General features: G+C 48.2%; 1 protein-coding gene across 1 annotated transcript in view; it reads left to right on the forward strand.

Moving 5' to 3' along the window:
- The window catches only part of LOC119094260 (uncharacterized), a 130366-nt gene that overhangs the window by 43862 nt on the left and 59927 nt on the right, over positions 1-26577 (forward strand). The window contains exons 5-7 of the mRNA XM_037217335.1: positions 7501-7701; positions 18694-19086; positions 19408-19559. Of these exons, the coding sequence (XP_037073230.1) occupies positions 7501-7701; positions 18694-19086; positions 19408-19559 (746 nt within the window). The remainder of the gene's footprint in view (positions 1-7500; positions 7702-18693; positions 19087-19407; positions 19560-26577) is intronic.

A 26577-nucleotide genomic window follows, 5' to 3' on the forward strand; every position in this document is an offset into this window, starting at 1 on the left:
CCATGTTGATGATTTGCTTGCCGCAAGGCTGACGGAATGACAGAATTGGACCAAGGTTATGATGACGCCATAGATGCATGAGTGGTCTTGAAATAGTCTCCCCAAAATAATCTGCACATATTCGTGGGTGTGTAGCTCAGAAACTCGATTCGCTTAGGTCTTAAAGGGAACGTTTCTGTTTGAAGGTGTTGAAAAAGCATCAAATATGATGAAATAAGCCCACTTATACCTATTGGCATACTTCTAAGTAGAAGAGACTGCTACAGACACCACAGTTTCTCTGTTTTGTAAATATGCTCCTTAACACGTCATTGTTTAATTACCTCTTCGTACCTTGCACAACATGGAATGGGAGCCAATTTTGGCGGACGTTATATCTTGAGATCGCGCTAACGAACGCCAGTTATGAAAGACTCGACCATAATACTTTTTCTGGCCTTAATCGCTGCATGACTTATGAAATGGCAGAATTTGAATGACTATATGATGATGCCATGATGACACTACAATACTTTCCCCGAAATGCTCTTCCCATTTTTGCGGCTTTGCAGTTTAAAAGCTAGAGTGGCTTAGGTCCGAAAAAGGGCAGGGCTGTGAACTGCACCAAAAGGTCTTTAAAAAGCCTATTCCACTTTAAAACTCCAATCAAAGCTGAACACCTTTTTAAAAAAGAATCGTTTGTTGCTTTTTATTTGGTTTTATCTTTGTTAAAAGAAGCTGTTTGAAACAGCTTTTTTAAAAGCTGTTCCAAAGCTTTCCAAAAAACATTCCAAAAGCATGAAGGAAGCCGTGATTGTTGCTACTACAAATGCCATATTTCCCTAATTAGCGTCGCTGCCACTTGTCAACACTGCTCCAATGCTCCTGCGCTGCCAGGCCTTCCAGGGGCTCAAATATCCACACTCCGCGAAGCACTGGGTGGGCTGCTTTACTGCAGCAGCAGGCTTCGCTTTACGAAGCTGCATTGCATGAGTCCCTTCATTGCATCCTTTGCAAATTATTATTCGCTCAACACGTGTGGTTTCTCTAACGTTCCTCAATGCAAGAAGCTCGAGTAATATATTCGATCGTCACGGTGTTTCATTTCTTTCGCCTCAGCGAATAAATGAACTAAATAAGAATGACAACTGCTGGACACTGGCAACGTACGGGTCGTGCAATTGCATTATTTCACTTGCAATACTCGCAGGCGGCGACTGAATGACAAACGTCATGTTTTACACAACATTAGGAAGCATTGAAAGTTCCCTCCCTAGTTGTTGGTGTCAACTGGTGACGTCAAGGTCGCTTGGATGGGTCCGTTTGATGGGTCCGTTGGGAGGGTTATTAGTACAATAGCCCCACCCATAAAAAATGTTTACTGGATTGGTTGGTTTTATTTTGAGGGGAAATTTCCTTAAAGTTTTGGGTTTTATTTGAAACAAAGGAGCCAGAGCTTCTAGAAAATGCCATAAAAGTCAGTTAGGTGAGTGAAATGGGCACGAAATGACCGCATCAAGCGTACTGCCGGCGCTGTCCATTTTACATTGTTTATTTTTTCATTCGCTGTGCCGATACCAGGCAGGGTTACCGAATTGTTCGATGTTTGAAATAGGTGGTGAGTAACCTTGTGGATTAAACACGAAGGCACACTGAAGCGGGTTCAACATTTGCTGTACATATGGCCAACCATCGTTTACTTTTTTCTGAACCAACTAGTGAAAACAATATTCGAAGTAGTTTTGCAAGGGTGAGAAAGTGCCTTTTCTGTCACCGACGAAATTTGGAACCGTCTAAATTGTCACCTGGAGCCATATCTTTCATAGACCACTTTCATATAAATCTAGATGCAATAAATCACAATACAAAGACAAATTTAATGGAATGCGGCATAGCCATCAAACATTTTTGCTTCGGGAGTTCACTTGCATTCAAGTATCATTTGCCAGCCATCAAGCACTGAATGATGGTTGCGACTTAAATAATACAATTATCAGATAAAGGCATACTTGACCCAACCAGCTTGTATGCATGAAGTTTCCTGTTCGGATATGAGGACGGGATTGTGCCTCCTAATCATGGATGTGGTTTCCTATTTTTTGGTTATCATTTTAAAGCATCATTCTTCACTAACCACAGGGTTTTAGGGTTTACCCCCCCCCCCCCCCCCCGAAACAAATGTCGAGAAAGTACACCCCGGCTCCCAAGTGTGAAAAGAAAGTGGGTCAAATCTGTGGCGAAAAATGTTTTGAATGCCTTTTGGAGGCAGGCTCAGTCATTTTTTGTTGCTCGCACCTTCCATCCCTCAATCCTGCGTATATTGCAAAACTGCATGCCTGTAGCCCTATATTTACCGAAAACGTGGTTCTAGAAGCACCTGACAACATCACCTTTGGTTTTGTGGCGTCATCGTACAATCAGCTGAGCGCGCAGGCGACCGTCACTACCTTCGCGTGATCGTTACCGGTGCAGAACTCACACTTTCTTGCATGATCCAATATTGGTATAAACAGATGCTAACAACATTTTTGAACACCTCTACCACCCTCATTCAGTTTTATACGCAACATTATGAAAATAAAAAGCGTTTTTCCCATGCCTGTCCACCGATCAGTACGCTAAGCCAGGGGTGCAACAGGCAATGTGAGAGGGCCACAACAGTGATGTTCAGTCTCTTAAATCAAAGCCGCTGCTACTGTAAGCAGCAGAAGACCCCGGATGAATATTTAACATGTGTCGCTTTAACCTCCTCCGTTTGCCTCTGGAGCTACAACCCAGATATCCACAAACAACAATCTTCCTAAATCGGCAGGGCTTTTAACGCTATTGCATTAAAAAGCTGACAATTAGGTACGTGCTTCCAACCAGTTAGCTTCTCACGGCGTGAACACACCTAACAGCAGCCCACAGCCTTGCACTGAACCGAGCGCATCACCGCATGGCGAGCGTTCGAGCCCATCTGTTTCAAATGGCACGACGCTTTAAAACGCTGCGTAGCGAACTGGTCACGTTCGTCGCAAGATGCTGCGGCCAGCTACGATCCTTACGACTAGTAATATGCCTAGTTATTTGGTATTTTATGCTGCTTAGTATATGAAGTGAATCTTGGCTGAACAATCTGTGAAAAACACTGATCTGAGCTCTATTGTAAAAGCACCGTGTCACCGCTGATCTGTGACGTCAATACTGATATAATATATTTTGTTGTATATTTCTGGCACCTGCTAAAAACTATCCTGATTAAAGCTACTATGATTGGCAGCATCTTATGGCTCAATTTTCCCATACAGCGAAACGTCAATGTTACGGCTTGTGTTCTACATATGCCCACGTCGCAACTGTTAACGAGCACAGACCAATACTAAGCTTTGAGTTTCGTTTAGCTGAGAAAGTAAGTTGTAATATGGTCTGATCTAGTGAAATTTGTTTGAATTTTCGCAGCTTTTCATCACTTAGTTCGCAAGGATCAGTTTTAGTCACCGATCATATCTGGTAAACCGAAAGCTGTTTTCACCCTTGTAGTTTTGAGCCTGAGTGTTCGCAATCTTTCGGAGCAAAAACACCGATGCAAGGCGTTGCAGTCTCGTTAGGCCATGCCGCTTTGTTCTGCAGCTAAGACCAGGCGCCGGCCAGCGGACGGATGAAAAAGAAAATGCATCAGAACGTATTGTTCTGATTGCTCTACGAAGTCAATTCTATCGCATTACGTATAGTCTGGACATAATGGACGCATTACGTAAAGGTTGTACATCTCAGCTGTACAATCTTTAGATTGATGCTCGGAATGGACTAGCGTTTACGGCACTACGACCTATCGGTGTAATGGCGAAGGCTCTTTTATGAGTCTAGAGGCCTATGCTGGTTTAACGACCTTAAATATGCTAGGAGGTACAGACTAGACGGCGTTATGGAACAAACATTTGTTATATTGACCGTGCTCGACCTGTCAAACGGTGCTTATGACCAAGAGTGTCTCAAGCCTTGCCTATGATCACCAGTGTCTCAAGCTGTGCTTATGATCACGAGTGCCTCAAGCTGTGCTCATGATCACGAGTGCCTCAAGCTGTGCTCATGATCACGAGTGCCTCAAGCCGTGTTCATGATCACGAGTGCCTCAAGCTGTGCTCACGATCACGAGTGCCTCAAGCTGTGCTCATGATCACGAGTGCCTCAAATGTGCTCATGATCACGAGTGCCTCAAGCTGTGCTCATGATCACGAGTGCCTCAAGCTGTGCTCACGATCACGAGTGCCCCAAGCTGTGCTCATGATCGCGAGTGCCTCAAGCTGTGCTCATGATCACGAGTGCCTCAAGCTGTGCTCATGATCACGAGTGCCTCAAGCCGTGTTCATGATCACGAGTGCCTCAAGCTGTGCTCATGATCACGAGTGCCCCAAGCTGCGCTCATGATCATGCTGCGTTCGTGCGTGCCGCAGACCATGTTTTCACTAATTTGTTGTAAAAATGAAGTGACGTCGTCAGACAAGTAGTTATCGGCCAGGTCAATGCAATGTTTAATATGCTTCGATTCGCCTTATCGAACACTAAGGAAAGCCCTTGCCTCTTCTGGGCAGGAAGCCCGATAAGTAGAGCGCCCAAGAACACAATATGCTTTTTGGTTGCGGGGGTTAAGGAGCCAATTTCCGTCCCGGCCCGAGGTACCTGCCACCTGCTGGCCGTCATTCCGGCGACAGTGGGACCGGGGCCCATTGTCGATGCAGAGGCCCTAAGAATGATACATCATACTTCGGTTCTCTCCCTGACGAGGGAGGCTTCTGACCGCGGCAGTTGGCTCTGGATCGACGCAGGGGCCCCTTACGAACGTAAAAAGGATCCCTTGCCGGTGTAGAGGGTCCAACAAATAGTACAGGGTCACTAAATTGACTTACCGGGCTCGTGAATGAAACGCTGAGGGTTTGTAGGTTGGTACTGGGCCCTGACTGGCATAGCGCCCCCCCCCCCCCCCCAATTGTGTCGTTGTAAACCCTTTCATTGTGGTGCCTCGTATCTCCTCTCATTGTTAGAGTGTCCCATTCAACTCAAGAGGTCCTCTGACACTCGGGATCCCGTCTCCGTCCTTGCTGAGTGCACGTGCCCCTGGCCCACTCGCAGTCCCTGGCAGACACAGTTTTCCGTATCAGGCGATATGCGCCACTGGCTGACACAGGGGGCTCACCATTGTTGTAGACATTCCGACCATTTTGCTCCGCAGTCGTGTCCTTGCTTGAGAAATGGGTAAGTAGGGCCCAGACCGACACGGAACCGACCACTGGGCATCGGTACTCTCTGGCCGACATTGAGGCCCTCGTCGTCCCACGGATTTCCCGACGGGTGCAAGAGGCCCCTGACTGAAATTTGAGCGCCCGGCCCTGCGGACCGGAGCGGAGTCCTTAACACGACCCTCAGCAAGCTCGTCGAGGTAGAGCTAGAGGTAGAGTGAGATGTAGATTTTTTGTTACGCCCGCGATTTGACCGAACCCGTGCCATTTTTTGATGATACCATTTCGCTCTTGGTGTTTTCCGAAGGTCCCTTGGCGTGACTATGATGTTGCGTCATGTCCACAATCAAAATGACGCTACTAAGATGAAGTCCCACAACCTGAGCTGGTTAAATGTTGTTGTTTCCATAATTCCTTTGGCGCAGCTCATGTCGAAAATAGGGTGTCAAAACCTTTTCTGCCCTTAATCCTCCTGGGTCCGCCACTGGCGGCTTACAAAAGTCCCACTTCGCCGAGATGTGATCAGCCGGGATGCAAAAAAGAGATGTAACCTACGCTTGTCACATCGGCTGGGTATGATCAAGGTGGTGCAGGGGATATTTGTGAGAACAGCATGTCATTCGCCGCGACATGCTCACATTATCCACTGAAAGATTCGTCTCTGAGTGAAGTGAGAGGAACTCAAATTTTGTTAAATAATTTGAGAAGTACCAGTTTCAAAACGCAGTCGCGATCGCTTTTGGAGTGCAGCTGCAAGAGAACAAATAAATGCTGAATGGTTTGAAGTGTCGCTGAAGGGAACAGAGTTATGTATTATGTACTCACAACAACAACGATTCATTGTGGATGCTTAATTTGATTGGTCACATGCGTTTTAATCCTACCATAGCAGCTGAACGAAAATGCACAGTGGCGTGAGTTTGCTTTACCTTCCTATTTATATATCAGGCGAATAATGCTCTAGCTCTTTTAGTTTCTGAGATATCACGGGTGTCAGTTGGCCCCACCCACCCGGGGCGAAGGATATTTATTCAACCGGCCACCCGGGCGCATGATAAGAAAGCGCAAAAAGTCGCAAAATGCTGGAGTATTACATACATTGTTTAAAACCACATGACTTGGGTTTTTACAGCCGTCGTGTAACCGAGCCGGATGGCGGCCTGCCCCAGGCATCACGCCACATCCGGTAGCGATCCGCGGCACAGACATGGCTGCCGGCTGCGAGCCGGATGGCGGCCTGCCCCAGGCATCACGCCACGTCCGGTAGCTATCCGCGGCACAGACGTGGCTGCCGGCTGCGAGCCGGATGGCGGCCTGCCCCAGGCATCACGCCACGTCCGGTAGCTATCCGCGGCACAGACGTGGCTGCCGGCTGCGAGCCGTGATGGCGGCTGGCGGCTGCACTTTCCGTCCAGGCTCGGCGGCACATCGTTTTCGCCCGACGAACGCGGCCGGAGGAGCGGAGCGCGGCTCAAGTGGCGCCGGTGTCTGTGGGACATGACGTGTGTGCTCGCCCGCCCGCGGGCCGCGCGGCCCCGCGGCCGGGCGCGGGCCGCCGGCCGACACGTGGCCAGCAGCTGAACGAATGCGGCTCCCCCGCGCGCGCGCCGTCTGATGGAGTGTCATTGGATTATCGGGCCGCCGGGGCTGGCTTTGTATGGACGGAGGCGGTGAGCTATGCGGCCCGACATTAGTGCAGTCAGGCGGTGGTGCGTCATGACCGCCGCGGTTAAATCACAAGCGAGATGGGTGGGCCTGATTTCGACAGCGCCCTGAAGATTAAATAACCTGCGGCGAAAATGTCACATTTATCCGCACCACACAGCCAGAAAGGCAGCTTAATTGATAATTAAGTGGAACGACGTTTCGTTTTAATTATTCTGGGAAGCAAAAAAAAAAAACTGCTGAAGGCATAATTCAGCCGGGCAGAGGGTCGTGTTGCTGAACCGAGAAAATGCAATTCATAAAGCCTTCAGCCCACGTCCACTGTCCAAATGAGGACCATCTTAGTAAGCATATCTGTCACATCCCTTTAACGTCCACGCGCGACTATGATGCTAAATGACGAACGCCGCTGCAGACGTAAATGTAGCAGGTGCCTTTCATTTTCTAGGTTCGCATGGACTGCGAAACTTCCTATTGATGCCCCTGTGCTATCATCTTGGCTTTCTGTTCCCAGGACCCCAGGAACCCAGTGTGATGCAGATGCTCCTGTGTTGATGTCCCCTTCTGTTCCCAGGCTCCCCGCGGCCCACTGTGATGCAGGTGGCCATGTGTTGATGCCGCCGTGCTCTGTTCCCAGGCTCCCCGCGGCCCAGCGTGATATGGCGCTCCAGCGCCGGCGTACTCCCGGCGCAGTCTCAGCCGGAGGGTCAGGACACGGTCAGCCAGTACACGGTGCCGTCTCTGGGCCGGAGTGACCTGCACCGCATGCTGACCTGCCTGGCCACCAACACCAACCTGACGGCGCCCGTCACCAGCTCTGTCATGATCGACATGAACTGTGAGTGGGGTCGATAAAGGCTCTTGCTGTCTGGGATTAAGTCCTACACTTAGGGCCATCGGCCCATGCAGAAATAGACATGCTGCGACAGCATTCAGCGCATGTAGGCTTTTGTCCTGTGCAGCCCTCCTGAATCGATGAGCGCCTAATGACCATTATCATTACGGTACGATTAGAAAACATCGATATGCCACCCACGGGGCGGAATAGTGTCGGAAAACACGGCCATTCACGGTCAATGATATGTCCACCTTCAATGTGTCCCTTTTCGCGTTTTTGATATGTAGCACTCATTTACGACATGTATAAATTCATATATTGCTATTAGCTTACTACTTGCGCTCATTATACGTACGTCAACGCTGTTTTCACCTGACGACGGAAAGGAAGAGCTTTCCGTGTCATGACAGTTAAGCCACCATTTTGCTCCAGTACTCGTGCTCATCAAATCTAGCGATAGAATAGACAGAGAAACGCCTTTTTTCTGCCTGTTGTATGTCAATCGGTTTGTTTTCTGTGGGAGAGCGAGGGCGCCGAACAAAGGCTGTGCGCGCCGACAAAGTGCACGCAAAGTATGCATGCAAGGCGCAGGAAAGGACTACGCATGCTGAAAAGATAGAGCATCAATGCAAACATTCAGATCACAGAGCAATCTGGTCAGTTCCATGATAAGTAACAATAATTTTAAAAAGCTAAGGCAGCGCCGTTTTCCCATATGTGGCACACTTTCTCCGACTAATTATCGAGCTAAAAAAAACTTCAGCCTTTGATGACCAGCGGCAAGACCGAACCTCACTCTAACTCCGGCAGAGCTACACTGACTTGACAGTCTGCCGGCGCCACACTGACTCACGGCTTGACGAGAGCCGGCCGACTTGGACCCTGACCGAGACAGCGGGCGTCGTCGTCACCACGCTGGTCGCCAGCGGCCGGTGACGCCTGGCCCCGGCGGCGCCGCCCACCGCGCACCGCCCGCTAGCGGCCATGTCCGCCCGTGGCGCCGGCACCATTTGCGTCGCTCTGCGCTTGATGGTGCCCCTGCTGGGACCGTTTGGCGCCAGTCAAATCATCTCTCAACAGCACCAGAGAGCAATGAAGATTTATGGAGACTCCGGCGCTTGTGCGCTGAGAGAGCTGTATAAGCCGAGAGAAGATAATGAGGTGGGATGGCTCGCAGGCACCGACGGGGCAGAGAGCACCGACTGGGACACGGACGGGGGCAGGAGCGCACGTGAAGCGCCCGCAGACACTGGGCGAGCTAAACCCTCGCTGTTTGACCAAGATGCGCAGGAGCTGTAGGCCCTCTTGTCATGCCGCGGAACTAGCCCGGATGATTTCGCGTGCGATAAAGATGCAGCCTCGTAAATGACCAGAGTGAAGTCACATGTGTGTTACATTTCGTGAACAGCCCTGTAAAAGGTTCTGCCTTATAATTCCCCGATCAAGTGAACAGGGACGGGAATGACGTCACGAGTTTTGAGTCCGGGGCGGGAGCAGAATTGTTCAGGGTGCACCCAGGACCAAATAAGGCCTCCTTACAGCGGGCCTCCTAAACAGTGGTCCATTCAAGGGGGCGGGGACACCGAGGATACGTAATCTTTTATCGAACACAATGTCCATGCACTGTCACGCATGGGTATCCATTATTCATTCGTCACAATATCCACAAATAATTGTACTGTAAATTACATCAATATTCATATAAAGAATGGTCGACAATTAAAATCCCAGAATAGGGGCTTTCTGATTAATGGGGGTCTACCTGACCCATCAAAGGGTTTCTCTATCTGAAAACAGAGCTTCCTGTGCCAGAAAAGGGACCCCAATCCATAGACGAATCTAACCCAGATCAGAATGTTTTCGATTTACAATCGGGCCTCCAAAGCCAGCGAGGGGTCTGCTACCCCCCCCCCCCAAAAAAAAACAAGGCATTCTGATCCAGTGCTGCGGCTATCTGAAACATAGATCCGTAGCCAGGCGGGTGCCACGGGTGCCAGTTCCCCCGGCTCGTGATGAGCGACCCCTGTACTAAGGTGCCGTATTGTACAAGGACATTCTGATCCGGTGCTGCGGCTCTCTGAAACGCAGATCCGTAGCCAGGCGGGTGCTATGGGTGCCAGTCTCCCCGGCTCGTGATGAGCAACCCCCTGTTTTAAGGTGTGGGAGCATCTCGATGATTGGATGGAATCCTTCCCTGTGTTAAGATCCGCAACAATTGTAACGGAGAAGAAGGTGCAGTCAGCACTTGGCTCATTCCAAGATTGCTGCCAATTTTAAAGCCTGTGCTATTCATCGCCGCTTTGTTTTTAGGGATAACCTGAGTTTTGTGTCGACAGAGACTTCCTTAACACGCGCTCGCACGGGGGTCAAATTGACCCCTCCCTCCCGAAGGTTTTTCCAGAATGGTTTCCGAACGGCACAACGTAGCCGCGCCAATTTGTTGTTGGCTGTACACAATTGAATAGCGGATCGTTTGGCGTCAAAAATTTAGATGTACCTTGTGAGGTCACTGACCTATGGCAGATCAAAGTCAGACCATGGCTTCAGGCGAAGGCAATTTCTAGGGAATCCTTCAATCTGATCCAACAACGGAGTGTTAGACGAAGCCATACATATGTGAAATGTTTGCTTCGGCAGCACAACAGCTTAATGAGCAAATTGCATTGACCTAAGGTCAGTTATGCAAATCACACCAAGGTTAAACCCAACCTGTTTTATTACTCTAGAGTTTGCTGTATGGGATAGTTTTTGGTGCTCATTTCGAGTTTATTGATAGCAGGAACCACATTATATATCTTCCATGGACTTCTTAAAGGTCAGAATAGGTCATTGACGTAAAATGGCCTTGGTCAAGATTTTATTTTAGGAACATGCTGCCTAGCGTAATCTTTGTCGCTTGGTCAAATGCAAAACTCAAAACAATTGTTGCATGATTTTGGTCACCTTGACCTTCAAATGATCAAACAAGGTCACTGACCTTAAATGACAATGTGACCTTTTGCTTAGAAACGGTTATTTGCGTTATGGGGGTACTTTGGAGACCAACCTGGTACTTGACATTGCATGACCTTTTTTGACCCAAAGGTCATAACCTAGGGGCTTAAAATTTTGACCTAAGTGAGCTTACGTACAGGTTAACACACCCTGTAAATTTTGTGTCTCTAGCTTTCTTAGTTCCCGAGATCTCAGGGGGTAAAATTGACCCCCACCCGAACGAAGGGTATCTAGCCGGCCACCCGAGCGCGTGTTAACATCTTAAATTGTCTGCAAATTTTACTGACAACCGGGTGACATTGAGCGGTTGGATCTAAGGTGGCAGCAATCGAATGTTCCGGCTATCCCAATATACCTGCAACACAACTTTTCCAGGCTGTGATACAAACGTGCCTGAGATACATTTGGTGACGACACATTAGCACGCAAGCGGAGAACGATAGCGCGAACAACTTTTTCATATATAAAACTAACACCTCATCTCAACCACTTTGGAAAAATCCGACGACATTTTGTGTTTCGTTGGAGTTTTAACAGACGCATCGGCCCCCAGGTCGGTGAAATAAAAATTCTAAGGATCATGCATCGAGCCAAAAATATGCGCTTTCCAAAATGGTTGTAAAGTTGAACTGGTGCGCGACTAGATGGATGACTTTTGAGTCCTAACTGAATTGACTTGTCTACTACTGAATACTTGTGGCCTGGTGGATGGGTGAAGATCAGAAGAAAACTAATTGGGGACACGTCTAGTTTTGTCAATTTTTTTCTAATCTTCACTTACCCGCCAGTCTACAAGTCTTCTGCGGCAGACAGGTCAGGCAACATAGGGCTAAAAACCATCTATGTGCTCGTCAGTATAGTACCCAACATGAATGTAGCGTTCCGTCCTTGAGAATTTTGGACAAATTATCTTCTTAATACGCGACTGCTTATTGTAATGATAGCAGGCGCCACTATCGTGTTGAGAAATTATTCAGTACACATTTAATATCCATGCTATTGATATCCCCAACAGATGTGACTTTTTGGGTTGCATGAAATGCTACTTTTCGCATTTTTCCCTAAAACGATGCCCTCATGCACATGCACACGAAAAGCGAACATGGAGGCACTTGGTTCTGTCTCTAAGCAATGCTGTCTCGGTTCATGGACATGTTCCGCATTCAAACAAGGACCTGCCAGGCATTGCTTTCTGCGTGAAATTTTAGAGAGCTTCATGGCGTGCTTAACTATGTCTTTGAACGGCCCCTGCCTATCGCCAGGTTGATGAGCATCAATAGAAGAAAATCTAAAACTTGACACGTCTTGGGTAGTTTGATGCGTCCTATTGAGGAGGCTGGTTGATTGATCAAATAACACGCAGTAGACGATCTTAACACTCGCAACGCAGCTTTCTCTTGTGTGTCTTCGTTTCCGACGTTGATTTTCCCTGTCCATGTTTATGTCATGGCGATTAAGGCAAGGAGTTTTAGGCTTATTGTTTTTATGCTGAAGCAGAGAGATCCACCAAGAAGGAACAGGCAGTCAGCGCAAACGCATTTTAATGAACCCCTTGGTGATCGTGTTTTGAAGAGCGAAGCACGTTAAAGCACTCCACAGGGCAGAGAGTTTTGAATACGGCTGCTCGACAATACTGGACTACACGGGCTCGACAAACCCGTGGGCACCCGTGTGGAATGGGCAATCGTTTAGGTTTGTGTAGATGTCGGACAAATTATGGGTATGGTCACGCGTAGGGAGAAAACTTTTCCGAAATGTTTGGTACGTGCCTGCATTAATGACCACTTGATGGTACCGTGTGCGTTTCTCTTCGCCGTTGTCAGCTACATGGGCACAGTTTTACCAATTTAAACTCGAAACAGCAAGTTGAGGTGCTGGCCTAATGCAAATATTCATTACATTTCTTTAAAGTTTAAGTCCGAACCCTTTGATTCGCTAGATATCTGCGGCTAGCGTCCACGTCAAGCAGTGCTCGGCTGCGTGAGCGCTGTCCCCACTGTTCGATCGTAGAATTTCTGGCGAACGACAGCATTGTATGGCGAAAACTTCACGCGCCACAATAATCGGAACGCCTGTGAGACACTCTGACCTTACCTGGACTTAAGCGCCGGTGCGGCCACCGCAGGACATCCCAATCAACGGCAAGCGGTGAGTGCATTAAAACTCTGTTCAGGCCACGTTTATTCGGCTGGTTCGGTTGGCACCTAATTTGATTCTGCTGCATTCTGCAAGTATTCAATTCTGGAATGCACTGAAAATAGGGGAACAGCGAGAGATATACATCATACATCATATACATCATATACACCATCATATATATATATATATATATATATATATATATATATATATATATATATATATATATATATATATATATATATATATACAGATACACATGATACACCAGGTTTGTTAAAATAGCCTTTAAGCTCTACTCTGGGGCGTTTTTTTTGCATCGCGTGCCAATTCGTTGCGTTACGTTTGTTCGTTTGGTCCAATGGGACCAAACCACACAGTAACGCAACCGTGAAATGACGGGTAAGCGTACGATATTGAAAGAAAAAACGCATCCGAAGTGCAAAGTCACGAATGTTTGAGTGTCCCTGATGGCACACAATTGTTGTCATCTGTTCATCCGATTTTTCGATGATTTCATATTTCATACCGAATTAGGTCGCTGCCCGATAATGCTTGCGTGAAGAACGCTAAAGCGACTCAAATCCAACGCGCCACTAGTGTGTGAAACGTAATGGATGCCCACGTAGTGTGACTAACAGGCTGGGATGATATAGACTTGGGAAATATTATGACACCTGGTTTGGGCAAGACGTTTACTAAATGTTAGGTAGAATCTCTAAGAATTGCGATGCAATATAATGATTGCGCTTCATTTAGGGACAATTAGCTTAATTTACACTTATTTTGTAATAGCCCACGCAAAATAGCCTGATTGAAACCGCTTCTGAGTGTCTTCCATAAGTTACAGCAAAATTGTTGAAAAAGGAAAACTGATGGGTAATGGGTGGGGAAAAATGGCCGCGGGGGGGGGGGGGGCTTTATGGCCGTAAGTGGGCACAGCCCCCATGGGTAGAGAATGGATTTGGTAACGGAAATCTCGTCCGTGACGTCCTGCACTGTGCATTTACCGGGACAGTATATAGACTTGGGAAATATTTTTTCCTTACACTTCCCGGGGATTTCTATCGGTAATCTAAAATATGTGTTGAATTACAATTTATGTCTCGGTTTTTGTAACTTTAAATTTTAACACGCCCGGGTGGCCGGCTAAATATCCACCCTTCGCTTGGGTGGGGGGGGGGGGAGTCAATTTGATCCCGCTGAAATCCTGGGAACAAAGAATCTGGAGAAACAAAATTTACAGGGTATCTTGACCTTTACGCGAACCGACTTAGGTCAAAGTTTTAGCTTCCTAGGCCATGACCTTCAGGTCAAATAAGGTCAAACAAGGTCAAATTCCAGGTTGGTCTCTAAAGTGCCCCTAGAACGTAGGCAGCTGTTTCTAAGCAAAAGGTCAAATGCCCATTTGAGGTCAGTAACCTTGTTTGACCTTTTGAAGGTCATGGTGACCAAAATTATACAAGACTGCTCTGAGTTTCGCATTTGCATAAGCGACAAAAATAACACTAGGCAGTATGTTCCTAAAAAAAATTGTCGACCCGAGTCATCTTAGATCAATGACCTTTTCTGACCTCTTAAAAGTCAATTGAAGATGATAAAATGCGGTTCCTGTTGGCAATAAATTCGAAATGAGCACCACAAATTATCCCATACCGCAAGCCCTAGAGAAATAAATTAGGTTGGTTGTTACCTTGGTGTGACCTTCATACCTGACCTTAGGTCAGCGTAATTTGCTCATTCAATATTTGTGGTACCTAAGAAAGCATCTCAGAGATGTATGGCTTCGTCAAACACTCCGTGATCTTACAAGGTCAGCGACCTTACAAGGTACATCTGATTTTTTATGTCAAACGATCCGCTGTTCAATTGTCCACAGCTCTGCAAAATTTGGCGCGGCTACGCTGCGCCGTCTGAAACCCATTCTGGAAAAACCTTCGGGGGTGGAAGATCAATTTGACCCCCACCCGAGCGCGTGTTAAGCGTGAACACCAATTACCATCTGGGAATCAACAGCGACAGCTTAGATCAATCTGGTTAAGCATACACTGCAGTTTTCTTGTGTGATGCGTGCCACAACACGACAAATACGGTGGCCGTTGTGTGCCCAGTTCACAAAAAACAACCCCTGAGAAAACCATGCCAGCAACCCTCGGCTCAGTTTAGAGCAGGACGAAAAGCTGCGGAGCCGACAGACCTTCGTTGCGATTAGTTCTTTTGTTCACAATCCTGCTTGCTTACCAACGGCAAGTCTTAAAGTAAAGGACTTGACGCAAACGTCCCGTGACTTACGGCAACCTGACCTAACCTGACCTTGTACAAATGTAAGTTGAGCTAGGTACGTGCACCAATAGCCGCATAACCGTCCAACGGAGTAGCGGTGAGGAAACCCCGTATCTGCATAAAAGCTTTCCATCCACACACGCATGAGGACGTCATTTCTGAACGTATGTAAATATCAATAAAGCTGATAGGAAATGATTGCTGATTAACTGGGCGCAAGTGCCATCATTTACGCGATCGCAATACCTACATAGCCATACAGTAAGTGTTCAAGTATTGAGAATCAACATTTCAATTGATTTTGAGCAGAACGCAATCAAGCTGGTTTTTACAATTATGACATCACATTATCATCCATCTCATTGCTTCACACGGTTATATTTTACTACGTTAAAACGTCTAGCTGTGGCGGTTTGGTTCGTCACTTAGTTGGCAAACAAAAGGAAATGTATCTGCTCAGATATAACCGACCCGTAACTTAAAAGAAATGTTCCACTCTGAAGATATTGAGGCAAATAGCAGATATGATGAGATAAGGTCACTTTTAACTATTGGTATACTTTTAGGAGGAAAAGACGGTTCTAAACAACAATATTTCTCTATTTAGGTTTTTCAAATGCGTCAATGTTTGGTTGCGTCATCGTGTCTTGTACAGCATTGATTGAGAGCCAATTAACGGCCGATACATCTGGAAACCGTGCTCTTGAACCCCAGATATAAACGACAGGACAATTGCATTTTCCTTGGGCTTGATTGTCGCGTAGCTAACGGAGAGGAAGGATTTGAATTACATTGTTATGACGTCGCGAATTTCTGGGCGACCTTGAAATAATCTGCACTTAAGAAGGGCAGGGCTGTGAACTGCACTGAATTATCTTGACTATGGCCATTTCACTTCAAAACCCCCATACAAATGTGGAACACCCCCTTAGAGTTAAGTATCCTGCGTGTCTTAACGCGTTCGAGTGACCTTTGGAGCTGAGGGTTTCTAAGCCTAGCATTAGGTGCATCTGGAAAGATGGCATTTTATTAGCATCAGGAACTTTTATTGACAAAATTTCAAACAAACCACGTATTGCAAAAGCTATTCTTTCGCGACCGTCCTTCAAGACCACCGCTCTGTTGTGGCATCTGCGCCAGAAGCGTACGGGAATAAAGCTGCTGGAAAAAAACATGAAGTACTGGCGTGTCCACACTAGGCGAGGCATGTTATGTTTCAGGCCGACATGGTCCGGTCGCCCGTTTTTACCACTGAATGCGTTACGCGAGGGAACTGTTGCTCCATCCATTAGCCGACCACTACACCGGACGAACCTGTACCGGTCTGGACCAACAGCGTGCGCGGCCCTCATCCAGGGATGAGGAAAGAAAGTGCTTTTTCTGTCGCCGACGAAATTCGGAACCGTATAAATTGTCATCTGGAGCCGAATCTTTTAGCTGAAACTGAAACTAGAGACTGTTGCAATATCACTATAAATGCAATAAACAAAAAACAAACAAGAGCGAACTTAATGCAATGCAGCATAATCATCAAATATTTTTGCTTCGGGAGTTTATTTGCACTTAAGTATCATTTGCTGGCCATCAAGCACTGAATGATGGTTGAGACTTAGAGGCCTGCTTGACATAACCAGCTTGGAGGCGTGTAGTTTCCTATTCAGACAGGGGGAGGGGATTTTGCCACCTAACCATGGATGTGGTTTCCTTCTCTTACTTGTAATTTTTAAGTATTATTTTTCGTTAATCACGATTTTTAGGGCTTAGCCCCTCCAAACTAATTTCGAAAAACTATACCCCTGCCCCCAACTGTAAAAAGCAAGTACGTCAAATCTGCCGGGAAAACTGTTTTCGAGTGCATTTTAGAGACAGGCTCAGTTGTTTTATCCAGCCCTCCACCCACCATCCCTCAACCCCATGCATTTTGCAAAACTGCATCCCTGTAGTCCTGTAGTTACCGACAGCATGGTTCTATAAGCGCCTGACAACTATATCACCCTCGATTTTGTGACGTCATCGTACAATCAGCTGAGCGCGCAGGCGACCTTCACTATCCTCGCATAATCACTGCGGGTGCAGACCTTAGAGTTCCTAGCATGATCCCAACCATTTAGAGCAAAACCCATGCAATATTGGTATCAACAGACGCATATATTTGTGAACACCTCAGCCACCTTCATTCAGCTTTATATGCAATATGATGAAATAAAAAAAAAACGTTTTATCTCAGGCCTGTCCACCGATCAGAGGCCCACAATAGTGATGCACAGTCTCTTGCCTCAAAGCCACTGTTACTCTCAGCAACAGAATGTCCCGAATGAATCTTTGACATGCGTCGCTCCAAAGTCCTCCGTTTACCTCTGATGCTACAGCTCAGGTATCCATAAACAACAATTCTCCTAGATCGGCAGGGCTTTTTAACGCTATTACATTCAAAAGCTGACGATTAGCTACGTTGTTCTATCCAGCCAGCCTCTCACGACATCAACACACCTAACAGCAGTCCGCAACCTTACACTGAACCCGACGTATCACCGCGTGGCGAGCGTTCGAACCCATCTGTCTCAAATAGCAAAACGCTTTAAAACGCTGCGTAGCAAACTAATTACGTTCGTTGCCAGATGCTGCGGCCAGACACAATCTTTACTAGTAAAAGGCCTAGTTATTTGGTATGTTATACTGTTTAGTTTGTGAAACGAATCTTGGCTGAAAAATCTGCGAAAAGCACTGATCTGATCCCCACTGGAAAAACACTGTGTCACCGCTGATCTGTGACGTCAGCCCCGATATAGTACAGTCCGTGGTATATTTCTGGCACCTGCTGAAAACTATCCTGATTAAAGCTTCTGTGTTTGGCAGCATCTTGTTGCTCAATTTGCTCGTACAGCGAAACGTCAACGTTTCGACATGCGTTCTACACGAGCTCACGTTGCAAGTGTTAAAGAGCACAGATCAACACTAAGCTTTGATTAAAGATCACGTTGCAAGTGTTAAAGAGCACAGATCAACACTAAGCTTTGATTAAAGATCACGTTGCAAGTGTTAAAGAGCACAGATCAACACTAAGCTTTGAGTTTCGTTTAGCTAGTATAGTAAGGATAGCAAGTTGTATAGTAAAGTATAGTAAGTTGTAATATGGTCTGGTCTAATTAGGTTTGTTTGCGTTTTCGCAATTTCGTCACCAGTTGGTTTGAAAAAGTGGAAGTTTTTGTCACCGATCATATTCGTTAAATCAGAGGGTTTTTCACCCCTACCCTCGCCTCCGCCGGTTACCGAGGCTCTCCAGCACATATGGCTGACCAGAGTGCCGTGCTGGGGAGGGCAGACTCAGACCAGTGCAGGGAGCTGAACCAGCAGCCCCGCTCTGCTATCCTGCTGGTCACACATGACACCGTTACACGGCGTGTAGCGTGCACGACACACCGCACCTCGCACTTCTGTGCGCGCCCCATTTACCCCCGGGCAGAAATAAAGGACAGAAACGTGCGCTGCACTTAAGCGGCTTCGAACGAATACTCGTGGCCTAGCTTCAGAGCCGTTGCAGCCGTGATGGCAGTGGTGCCGGAGGCCGCCGGGCAGGTGACGGGCTCGCTCAGACCGTGGGCTGCGCTGATCTGAAGCGCACGGCAGCGGACAAGGACAGCGGCGACGTGTGTGGCGCTGATCTGCAGCACACGGCAGCGGACACGGACAGCGGCGACGTGTGTGGCGCTGATCTGCAGCACACGGCAACGGACATAGACAGCGGCGACGTGTGTGGCGCTGATCTGCAGCACATAGCAGCGGACACGGACAGCGGCGACATGTGTGGCGCTGATCTGCAGCACACGGCAGCGGACATGGACAGCGGCGACATGTGTGGCGCTGATTTGCAGCACATAGCAGCGGACATGGACAGCGGCGACATGTGTGGCGCTGATCTGCAGCGCACGGCAGTGGACATGGACGTCGACGACACGTGCGGCGCTGATCGCGTGTCCTGGAAATGATCATTGAACGACAGCTTTTATTTGCTTCCCATATCATGTTGGATGTGGTCAACGCTCAGTGTCCGACCTCGTTCCCGAAACTTGGACATTGGCGACTGTTTAGCCATCTGCAATTACACGCGCTCCCTCGAAGACACAGAAACAACCTACGTTGTTCTCCGTTCTTCAAAACAAAGTTGTAAAACAATGCTTCGGAAGCGGTAGCAGTAGCGTTAGGCTTTAATTACCAGCCTGTTACAAGAAGTGTTGTTGTACTAGCCGCGGCTACATTTTACCGGTAACCGTCTGTCCTGTGTGGTTTCAGTCGCGCCGCTGAGCGTCTCGATCCTGGGCAAGGGCGAGCCGTTCTCGGCAGGCCGCCAGTACCAGCTGGTGTGCCAGTGTGTCGGGTCACGACCCCCGGCTCTCCTGACCTGGTATCTGGGCAGCGCCCGCCTGGCAGCCACTCCCGCCACGGTGAGTTAGAAGTGAATGAGGAGATTCAGAATGAGGGTACCCACTTTGGTGTGACATGAGTGCAGTCTTTGCCATTATGAGGGCATGAAATAGTGCGCATCAGCATCCAAACGTTCTGGTTTTCACTGAATTATTCACGTTATGAACCATGGGCACGAAAGCTCTTTCGGGTTTCAGCACTCCGGGGGAAGCAAACCACGTCGGTGTAACACAGTTATGTGCGTTTTACTGTTTTGGTAAGGGACCATGATGCTAGCCTGACTTCGGAAGGCCTTTATTCGACCGGTTTCACCGAGCAGACAGCGGCAACTGGGGACTGCCGCGGGCTAATGCTATGTCAACAAGAGCCCGCGACGCGGGGTTCACGGGCACGGCCTGCCTTCCGACAGGCTCTTCGGTCCGGGTCCCTCCCCGAGAGCACAGCCTCGCCCTGGGTCATCGGGGCAGTTCTCTGAGCATCGGGCCTGAGAAAGTGGTATATAGGCTCGGCGTACACAAAAGTGTCACAGATGACATACTGACAGCAAGCGCGTAGCGAAAGCTGTCCTGCAAGGATGCCGAACATCTAAAACCTTACGCCATGTACAGCGCGGGGAGTTTTCACCGGTGTTGTGGGCTACAGGTAAGCCCCTCTTACTATCAGAGGTCTTACGGTGACGTAACCACGGGTCAGGCGCTGGCAGTCACAAAATGTCAATACTCCAGAGGCCATGTCCATTGTCAGCGATTGTCAAGTGCACCAAGCGGCGAAGTGCGTACCACTTTGCAAGATGCTGAAATTTTCTGACGGTATTTAACTGATGAGGGTATCCAAAAATGCGGACCATTGACCTTTGGGCGTTAACTGAAAAGGAATAACGAAATTGTTATCGCCCCCCCCCTACCTCTCCCCCCAAACTGAAATGCCGTACATTAGCCCTAGTAAAAGGATTTCATTCTTGTGAACTCGTAGTGCCTGGTCCTTTTCCCCATCCGTTTGATCCATCTTTGCTGGCGAACATTCTGCTGATGAATGCGAAGGAGCACCTTGCATAGAGCTGGCAACGCCTTCTCCATGGTGATGGTGTTAATGTGGTTAGAGATCAGGGGTCTTGTTCGGTATGGAGAAGATGATTTTTGCAGGTGTTCCAAGGTGGCTAACCTGAACAAACACACTGCAGGCCCATCGCTAGCTGCTATTGTCCCGTTCGACGGTTTTCTGGAAACACTTGCTACCGCGTCTCTTGACATATTTACAAACGCCAACTGCTCAGATTCACGATGTTTTTTCATCCAACGAGAATGACAGGGGATCCTCTGTCATCCCCTCAAAGAAGATAGAAAGTCAGAAGTGGAGGACAGGTATATTGTGGATGCTCTCAGCGGGCAGTTTTCTTCAGTTTTCACAAACGATACTTTGCGTGATCTCCGTGGTGCGACCGAGGGTGAGAGATAGCTTAAAGGAAATCAAACTTGATGAGGCGGCCGAACCTGACACCATATGTGGCAGAGTGCTTAATGAAAGCGCTGGTACTTTGGCTTATTCTCTTATGTTGATATTTAATAGGTCATTGAGCTGCTCAGAAGTACCCGAGGACCTGCGCAATGGCATTGTAATACCGATATTCAAGAAGAGGACAACAAAAGTGTCAGCCACAACACGCCTGTTATTTTAACCTCACTAGGATGTGAGATCTTAGAGAAATTTGTTAAGGCTAGCATTCCGTCACATTTGGATAGGCAACAGTCGATAAACAGTAGTCAGCATGGTTTTCTTTCTTGTAGGTCCTGTTTGACGAATCCATTAGAGCTCATGTTGCTAGTCGGATGGATGAAGGCAATAATTTAGACGTTGTTTATCTCGGTTTTAGTAAGGCGTGTGAAAACGTGCCACACCAGCGTCTGCTTCATCAGTTAAAGATGCATGGCATTGGGGGGGGGGGGGGGACTGATGGCTCGGTAAGGAGTTGGCTGCTAGGTAAGCAACAAAGAGTAATGTTCAATGATACAATGTCCCAGCGGGAACTAACGAAGAGTGGAGTTCCACAGGGGCCGGTGTTGACCCCTTGCTCGTTACCATTTCTCAAAGTGATATTGCGATAGGATTGGAGAACAAAATGCTAAACTCTGCTGGCATTTAATTGCCAGGAGTGTTGAAAAATATCGACCAGCGAACCAAATTCAACTTGACTTAGAGGAACTAGTGACCTGAATTTCTCTGTGGCAGATCAATTACGGTTAGCGTGAGTTGATGCACTTTGTCAGCTTTGGCACTGAAGGCGTTAGCTATAAATTGAGACGCCGGGAGATAGAATAAATGGAAAAAAAATAACTTAGGGCTTGTGACTTCCAGGGAAATAAAGGGTGAAAGGCAATGTGGAGCTGTTAGTAGCAAACCACTTCAGATGTTGGGACGTATTGACAGGAATAATAATTACAGGAGTAGGAATGCTGTTAAAAACTTGTACTCATCTTATGTCAGGCTACACCAAGGGTGCTGTGTACAGGCTTGATACCTATGCTTCGAAAAAGGCATACATCGGCTGGAGAGAGTGCAGTGAAAACAGCCAGAATGATAAGTGGAATTGGCAACCTAGAGTATAAGGATACATTTATAGCCTTGGGGTTGTATTCACTAAAATAAATAAGCACTGGAAATGACACCAAGACTTAGAGGAAACCAGTTCCACTGGGCTAAAGGAACAAACTTGGGAACGCCGAAAGTGTAGTGGTTAACGCGACCGCGTGACTGGACGTCTGGAAAACCAGAGGTTCGGGGTTCGGTTCCCCGCGGCACCAGCCCTTCCTGCCAGGGTGAGAGACGGGCAACGCCATATAGCTCAGCAGCTGAGTGCGTCGTAAAGCCTTAATGACGGCGTGGGGCCTTGGTACGGTGTATGCGCGAGCTTTTTTGTCACCAGCCCCGAAATCCCCGGGAATGGGGGACGCAAATGAGCGCTTGTTAATTACATTAAAAGAACTCCAGCATAAAAACAATTGCCCGGGGTTATTCTCATCCGCTATCTGCGTTTCATGAAATGACAAATTTGCGTCATGTAAAAAGGTCAAGGAAAGCTGGAGGAACTCATTCAGCGACGCTACGCATGACCAGCAATTTCGGAAGTGAGTCATTACCCCTACTTTGAGCACGTCGATTTTCGAAAATGTTTTCGGTTTGACTATTATTGTTGCGCTATGCATTATGTAGGTACAGCTCAGCGTTCTGGTTGAAGCTTGGACGCGACATTTAATACCTTTGGTATTTCATCCCGCCATCGTAATAATAAAGCCGGCTCACGACGTTCCTGTGCCAAACTGACTCAGTATTCATCCATGCTTTGGGGGATCGTTGGGCTGTGCCTGAGAGGTGGGTGAATGGTTGACGGATTGCGCGGTGACAAGCCCGGCGTGGTGACTGCGGCGTTTAGGGGCGAGATGCGTGCGAACAATGTGGTGTCAGACTGCACCGCATGACATGTATGCTTTGCGGTGCAGTGAAGTCCGTCCACGAACCTTCCTGTCTTCGCTCCCCGAGCATACGACATGTTCTGTTCCGTTTTATTCTTACGGGTCTGTTGAAGTGTCCAGCGCAGCCGAACAAAATGCTGCTTGGCTAAGTTTACAACCGGTACATCTTTCCTGCTGATTAAAAATGTCCTTCATAGCAGGCCCCCGATATATGACGCTCTCCAAGCTCCATGCGGCGAAGATAGGGAAATAGGCCCTTGGGTGCATTCTTTGCTTTGCGTGCACAATACCATGGCTGGAGATTGTGTGGGGAGTCGGTGGGTACGCCCCCGCCCGGGCCGATGAATTAAGAAACATGCGTGGTCCGGGCGTCCAAGTTTGAGACGTTCGCTTGAGACGGATTTTTTCGGCTCACACAGCATGCCAAAAATTGTTGTGTTGAATGCGGAGCACTCCAAAAGAGTTTCTTTGCCAGAGTTTAAGTTCATACAGTACAGCAGTCTCCATCTAGGTGCTCAGTAGGCCGTATGTGGCAACTCTGGGCTCCTCCTATCGTTCCATGGGTCCTTTCTGGCCACCAGGGAGTTTAAGGGCGCTTGTAGCTACTCAGGGGCCTCTGGCCCTTCAAAGTCTCTTCAGAACACCAAGAGCACCTCGGGACTACCCAAGAGATCTTTGACCGCTCAGGGGTCACGTTGTCCGTTGAATGCCCTGCGTACTCAAGGTCTCTCTGACCGCTTTTGGGCCGTTGCCACTGCAGAGCCACTGGCCAGTGGCGTTCTCCTCTGACTGCTTAGGGCTTCGCTGGCCGTGCAGGGCTCTTCCGGTAACCAATGGGCACATCTGATTATTCAGGGTCCTTCTGGTCACCTAAGGGCTCATCTGCATATTTGGAGATTCACTGGCTGTTCAGTGACTTGTCCGGTCGCCAGAGCCATTTAGCTGTATCCTCACAACCATCTGGGCACTCAGGTTCTTGTTTATCGAACAGACGGCTTTTGACAGCTCAAAGGCCTCCCACCGCCCAAGCGTTCCCTTACCTGCTCGCGGTTCTAGGGTCGTGTCTTAATTTAAGATGCACTTCAAAATACATCTGGACAACTAAAACGTACAAAGTGTTGCAGGGAAGGTCATCTGGATTTAATTGAACATCTCACAGTTGTGTGACTTTGTCTTACACTGCCTTGTTGCATTATATTGAACGATTCCCTATGAATTGCTCTATGCTGACAGCCATGGTCTAACTTTGACCTACCACAGCTCGGCAACACTCAAGGTACACATAGATTATGATACCCAAAAATGGACTTTTCCATCGCCCACAGCTATACAAAAATTCGTCGCGGCACAGGCGCGTCAAATTTTGTTACTATGAAAAAACCTTTAGCAGGGGGTAATTTACTGATCTTTCTGGAAGTAAATGGCGCCAAATGGACTCGCGCCAGTTGTATTATGCGAACATGTACAGGGCGGCGCAAGGACGGCAGAACCTCGTTTGGCGTCTTTTTAGCTGAGCTGACGGGCCAGTTGTGACGGGACCCGCAAATATGACCAGATACAAGTTGTAGGTTCGGTAAGGTGTTACCGCCAGTTTCTTGACCCCTGATCTGGAACACTAGCCGCAGGATCAGTAGGGAGAAGTCGCACCACCGTCAGGCCAGTTTCTTGACACCTGATCTGGAACACCGGCCGCAGGATCAGTAGGGAGAAGTCGCACCACCGTCAGGCCAGTTTCTTGACACCTGATCTGGAACACTGGCCGCAGGATCAGTAGGGAGAAGTCGCACCACCGTCAGGCCAGTTTCTTGACACCTGATCTGGAACACTGGCCGCAGGATCAGTAGGGAGAAGTCGCACCACCGTCAGGCCAGTTTCTTGACACCTGATCTGGAACACTGGCCGCAGGATCAGCAAGGAGAAGTCGCACCACCGTCAGGCCAGTTTCTTGACCCCTGATCTGGAACACTGGCCACAGGATCAGTAGGGAGAAGTCGCACCACCGTCAGGCCAGTTTCTTGACACCTGATCTGGAACACTAGCCGCAGGACCAGTGGGGAGAAGTCGCATCACCGTCAGGCGCTGCGGAATGCGCTGTCGTTAAGGGCCTCCGCGTGCACCGGTACGGTTTAGGTGGAGTTCTCGTAAGGAATGCCTCTTTTACATGCGGCCATCTCTCAAGTTGCCCAGTTGATCTCTTCTTGGTAGCGCTGCGTTGCAGGAATTACTGCTGCAGACGATGACACGAAACCAAATTTTTGTGTCAGCAATAATGTGCAAACATTTCGTGTAATTAAGCGTTACAAATCTACCCAAGTGGAAGCATCCATCTTGTTATTGGCCTGCATGACCGCTCAACGCACTTAAGTTCTCAACGAAACTCCTTCATCTCGCCGTCGCCAATTAGGCCTCGGGTATGACATTTGAAACTTCCTAAGCAGCCGCGCACGAGCGTTCTGCAGGGCCAATACTTCAAAAGGCTGTTTCTGGCGTGATCGTAGGAGGACGAGCCCCGCGCGACTCGCCGTCAAAGCTCGCCGAGGCGCCTCACCATGGGTGGTTAGTGACCGCCCCTCGCCGGCGCCGGCTGCGCCCGTGTGATGGGTGGTCTCTTGAATGCGGCACATTTCCGCTACGGTCCGCAACGGTGTGGCAACAATATCGCTCCGGAAGTGCTTAGCTTCCTGTCGAAAGCACAAGCGCCCGACAAAGCAACGGCGTTTGTGCCAAAAGGACGGGGTGGGAATTGTTTCAGAATACAAGCGTGTCTGGGTATCCCAGGAAGCTTTGATGTCTGTAACTGTACACCATACTGAACTGCCCTGTTCACCTGCAGCCCTACGTAGCATATACTGGGGTATGCTTGCGATGAACAGTTAGGTTCAAAGCGCTATAATAGCATATGAAGCGCCAGGGATTACACGTAAACATAACAGATCCCAAATTGGTACCCTGGATAGCGATCAATATGTTTAGTTTGTGGGCGGTCTCTGGTGTGTTTGAAGACACGGTAAGAACACGTCTGACCAACTGTATGCTAATAATTATGCTTCAAACATGAAAAGCCGAAACGTACGATGGGCTTCTATCAAGTCATTTACCTTACTGCGATGCTTGTAATAATAATGCACTCTTGGGAGTGCTACACCAGTACCCAGTGGCCAGGGGTGCCAAATGAGTTGGGGCCCCCAATTCATACTCAACTCAACCCACTCAACTCAGTCCTTGGGTGGGTGGGAGTGGGGGGACTGAGCAGTGTAAAATGATGCAACCCACCCCCCAAAAGGCACCAGCAAACAGGTGTCTTCTCAGATTTGGCTCACTGCTTTCTCAAATTCGAGGGCTGGAGCCCAAGTTTTGTTCTTCTTTTTATTGGGGGGGGGGGGGAGGGGGACTGTAGTTTCTATCAAACTGAATAGGAAACTACACCCTGCCAGCCTATAATAGCTATGTCTTCTCGAGTCCCAGTGTCAAGTGCCATCTCCCACACACACGAAGGTACTTTTATTTATGTTTCTAATACTGGCGCACTTACAGAGAAAATGTCATATTTAGAGCACGCCGTTTGAGCCAT

Source organism: Pollicipes pollicipes, unplaced genomic scaffold (genome assembly GCF_011947565.3).
Source record: "Pollicipes pollicipes isolate AB1234 unplaced genomic scaffold, Ppol_2.1 Scaffold_4002;HRSCAF=4701_pilon_pilon_pilon, whole genome shotgun sequence".
NCBI lineage: Eukaryota > Metazoa > Arthropoda > Thecostraca > Pollicipedomorpha > Pollicipedidae > Pollicipes > Pollicipes pollicipes.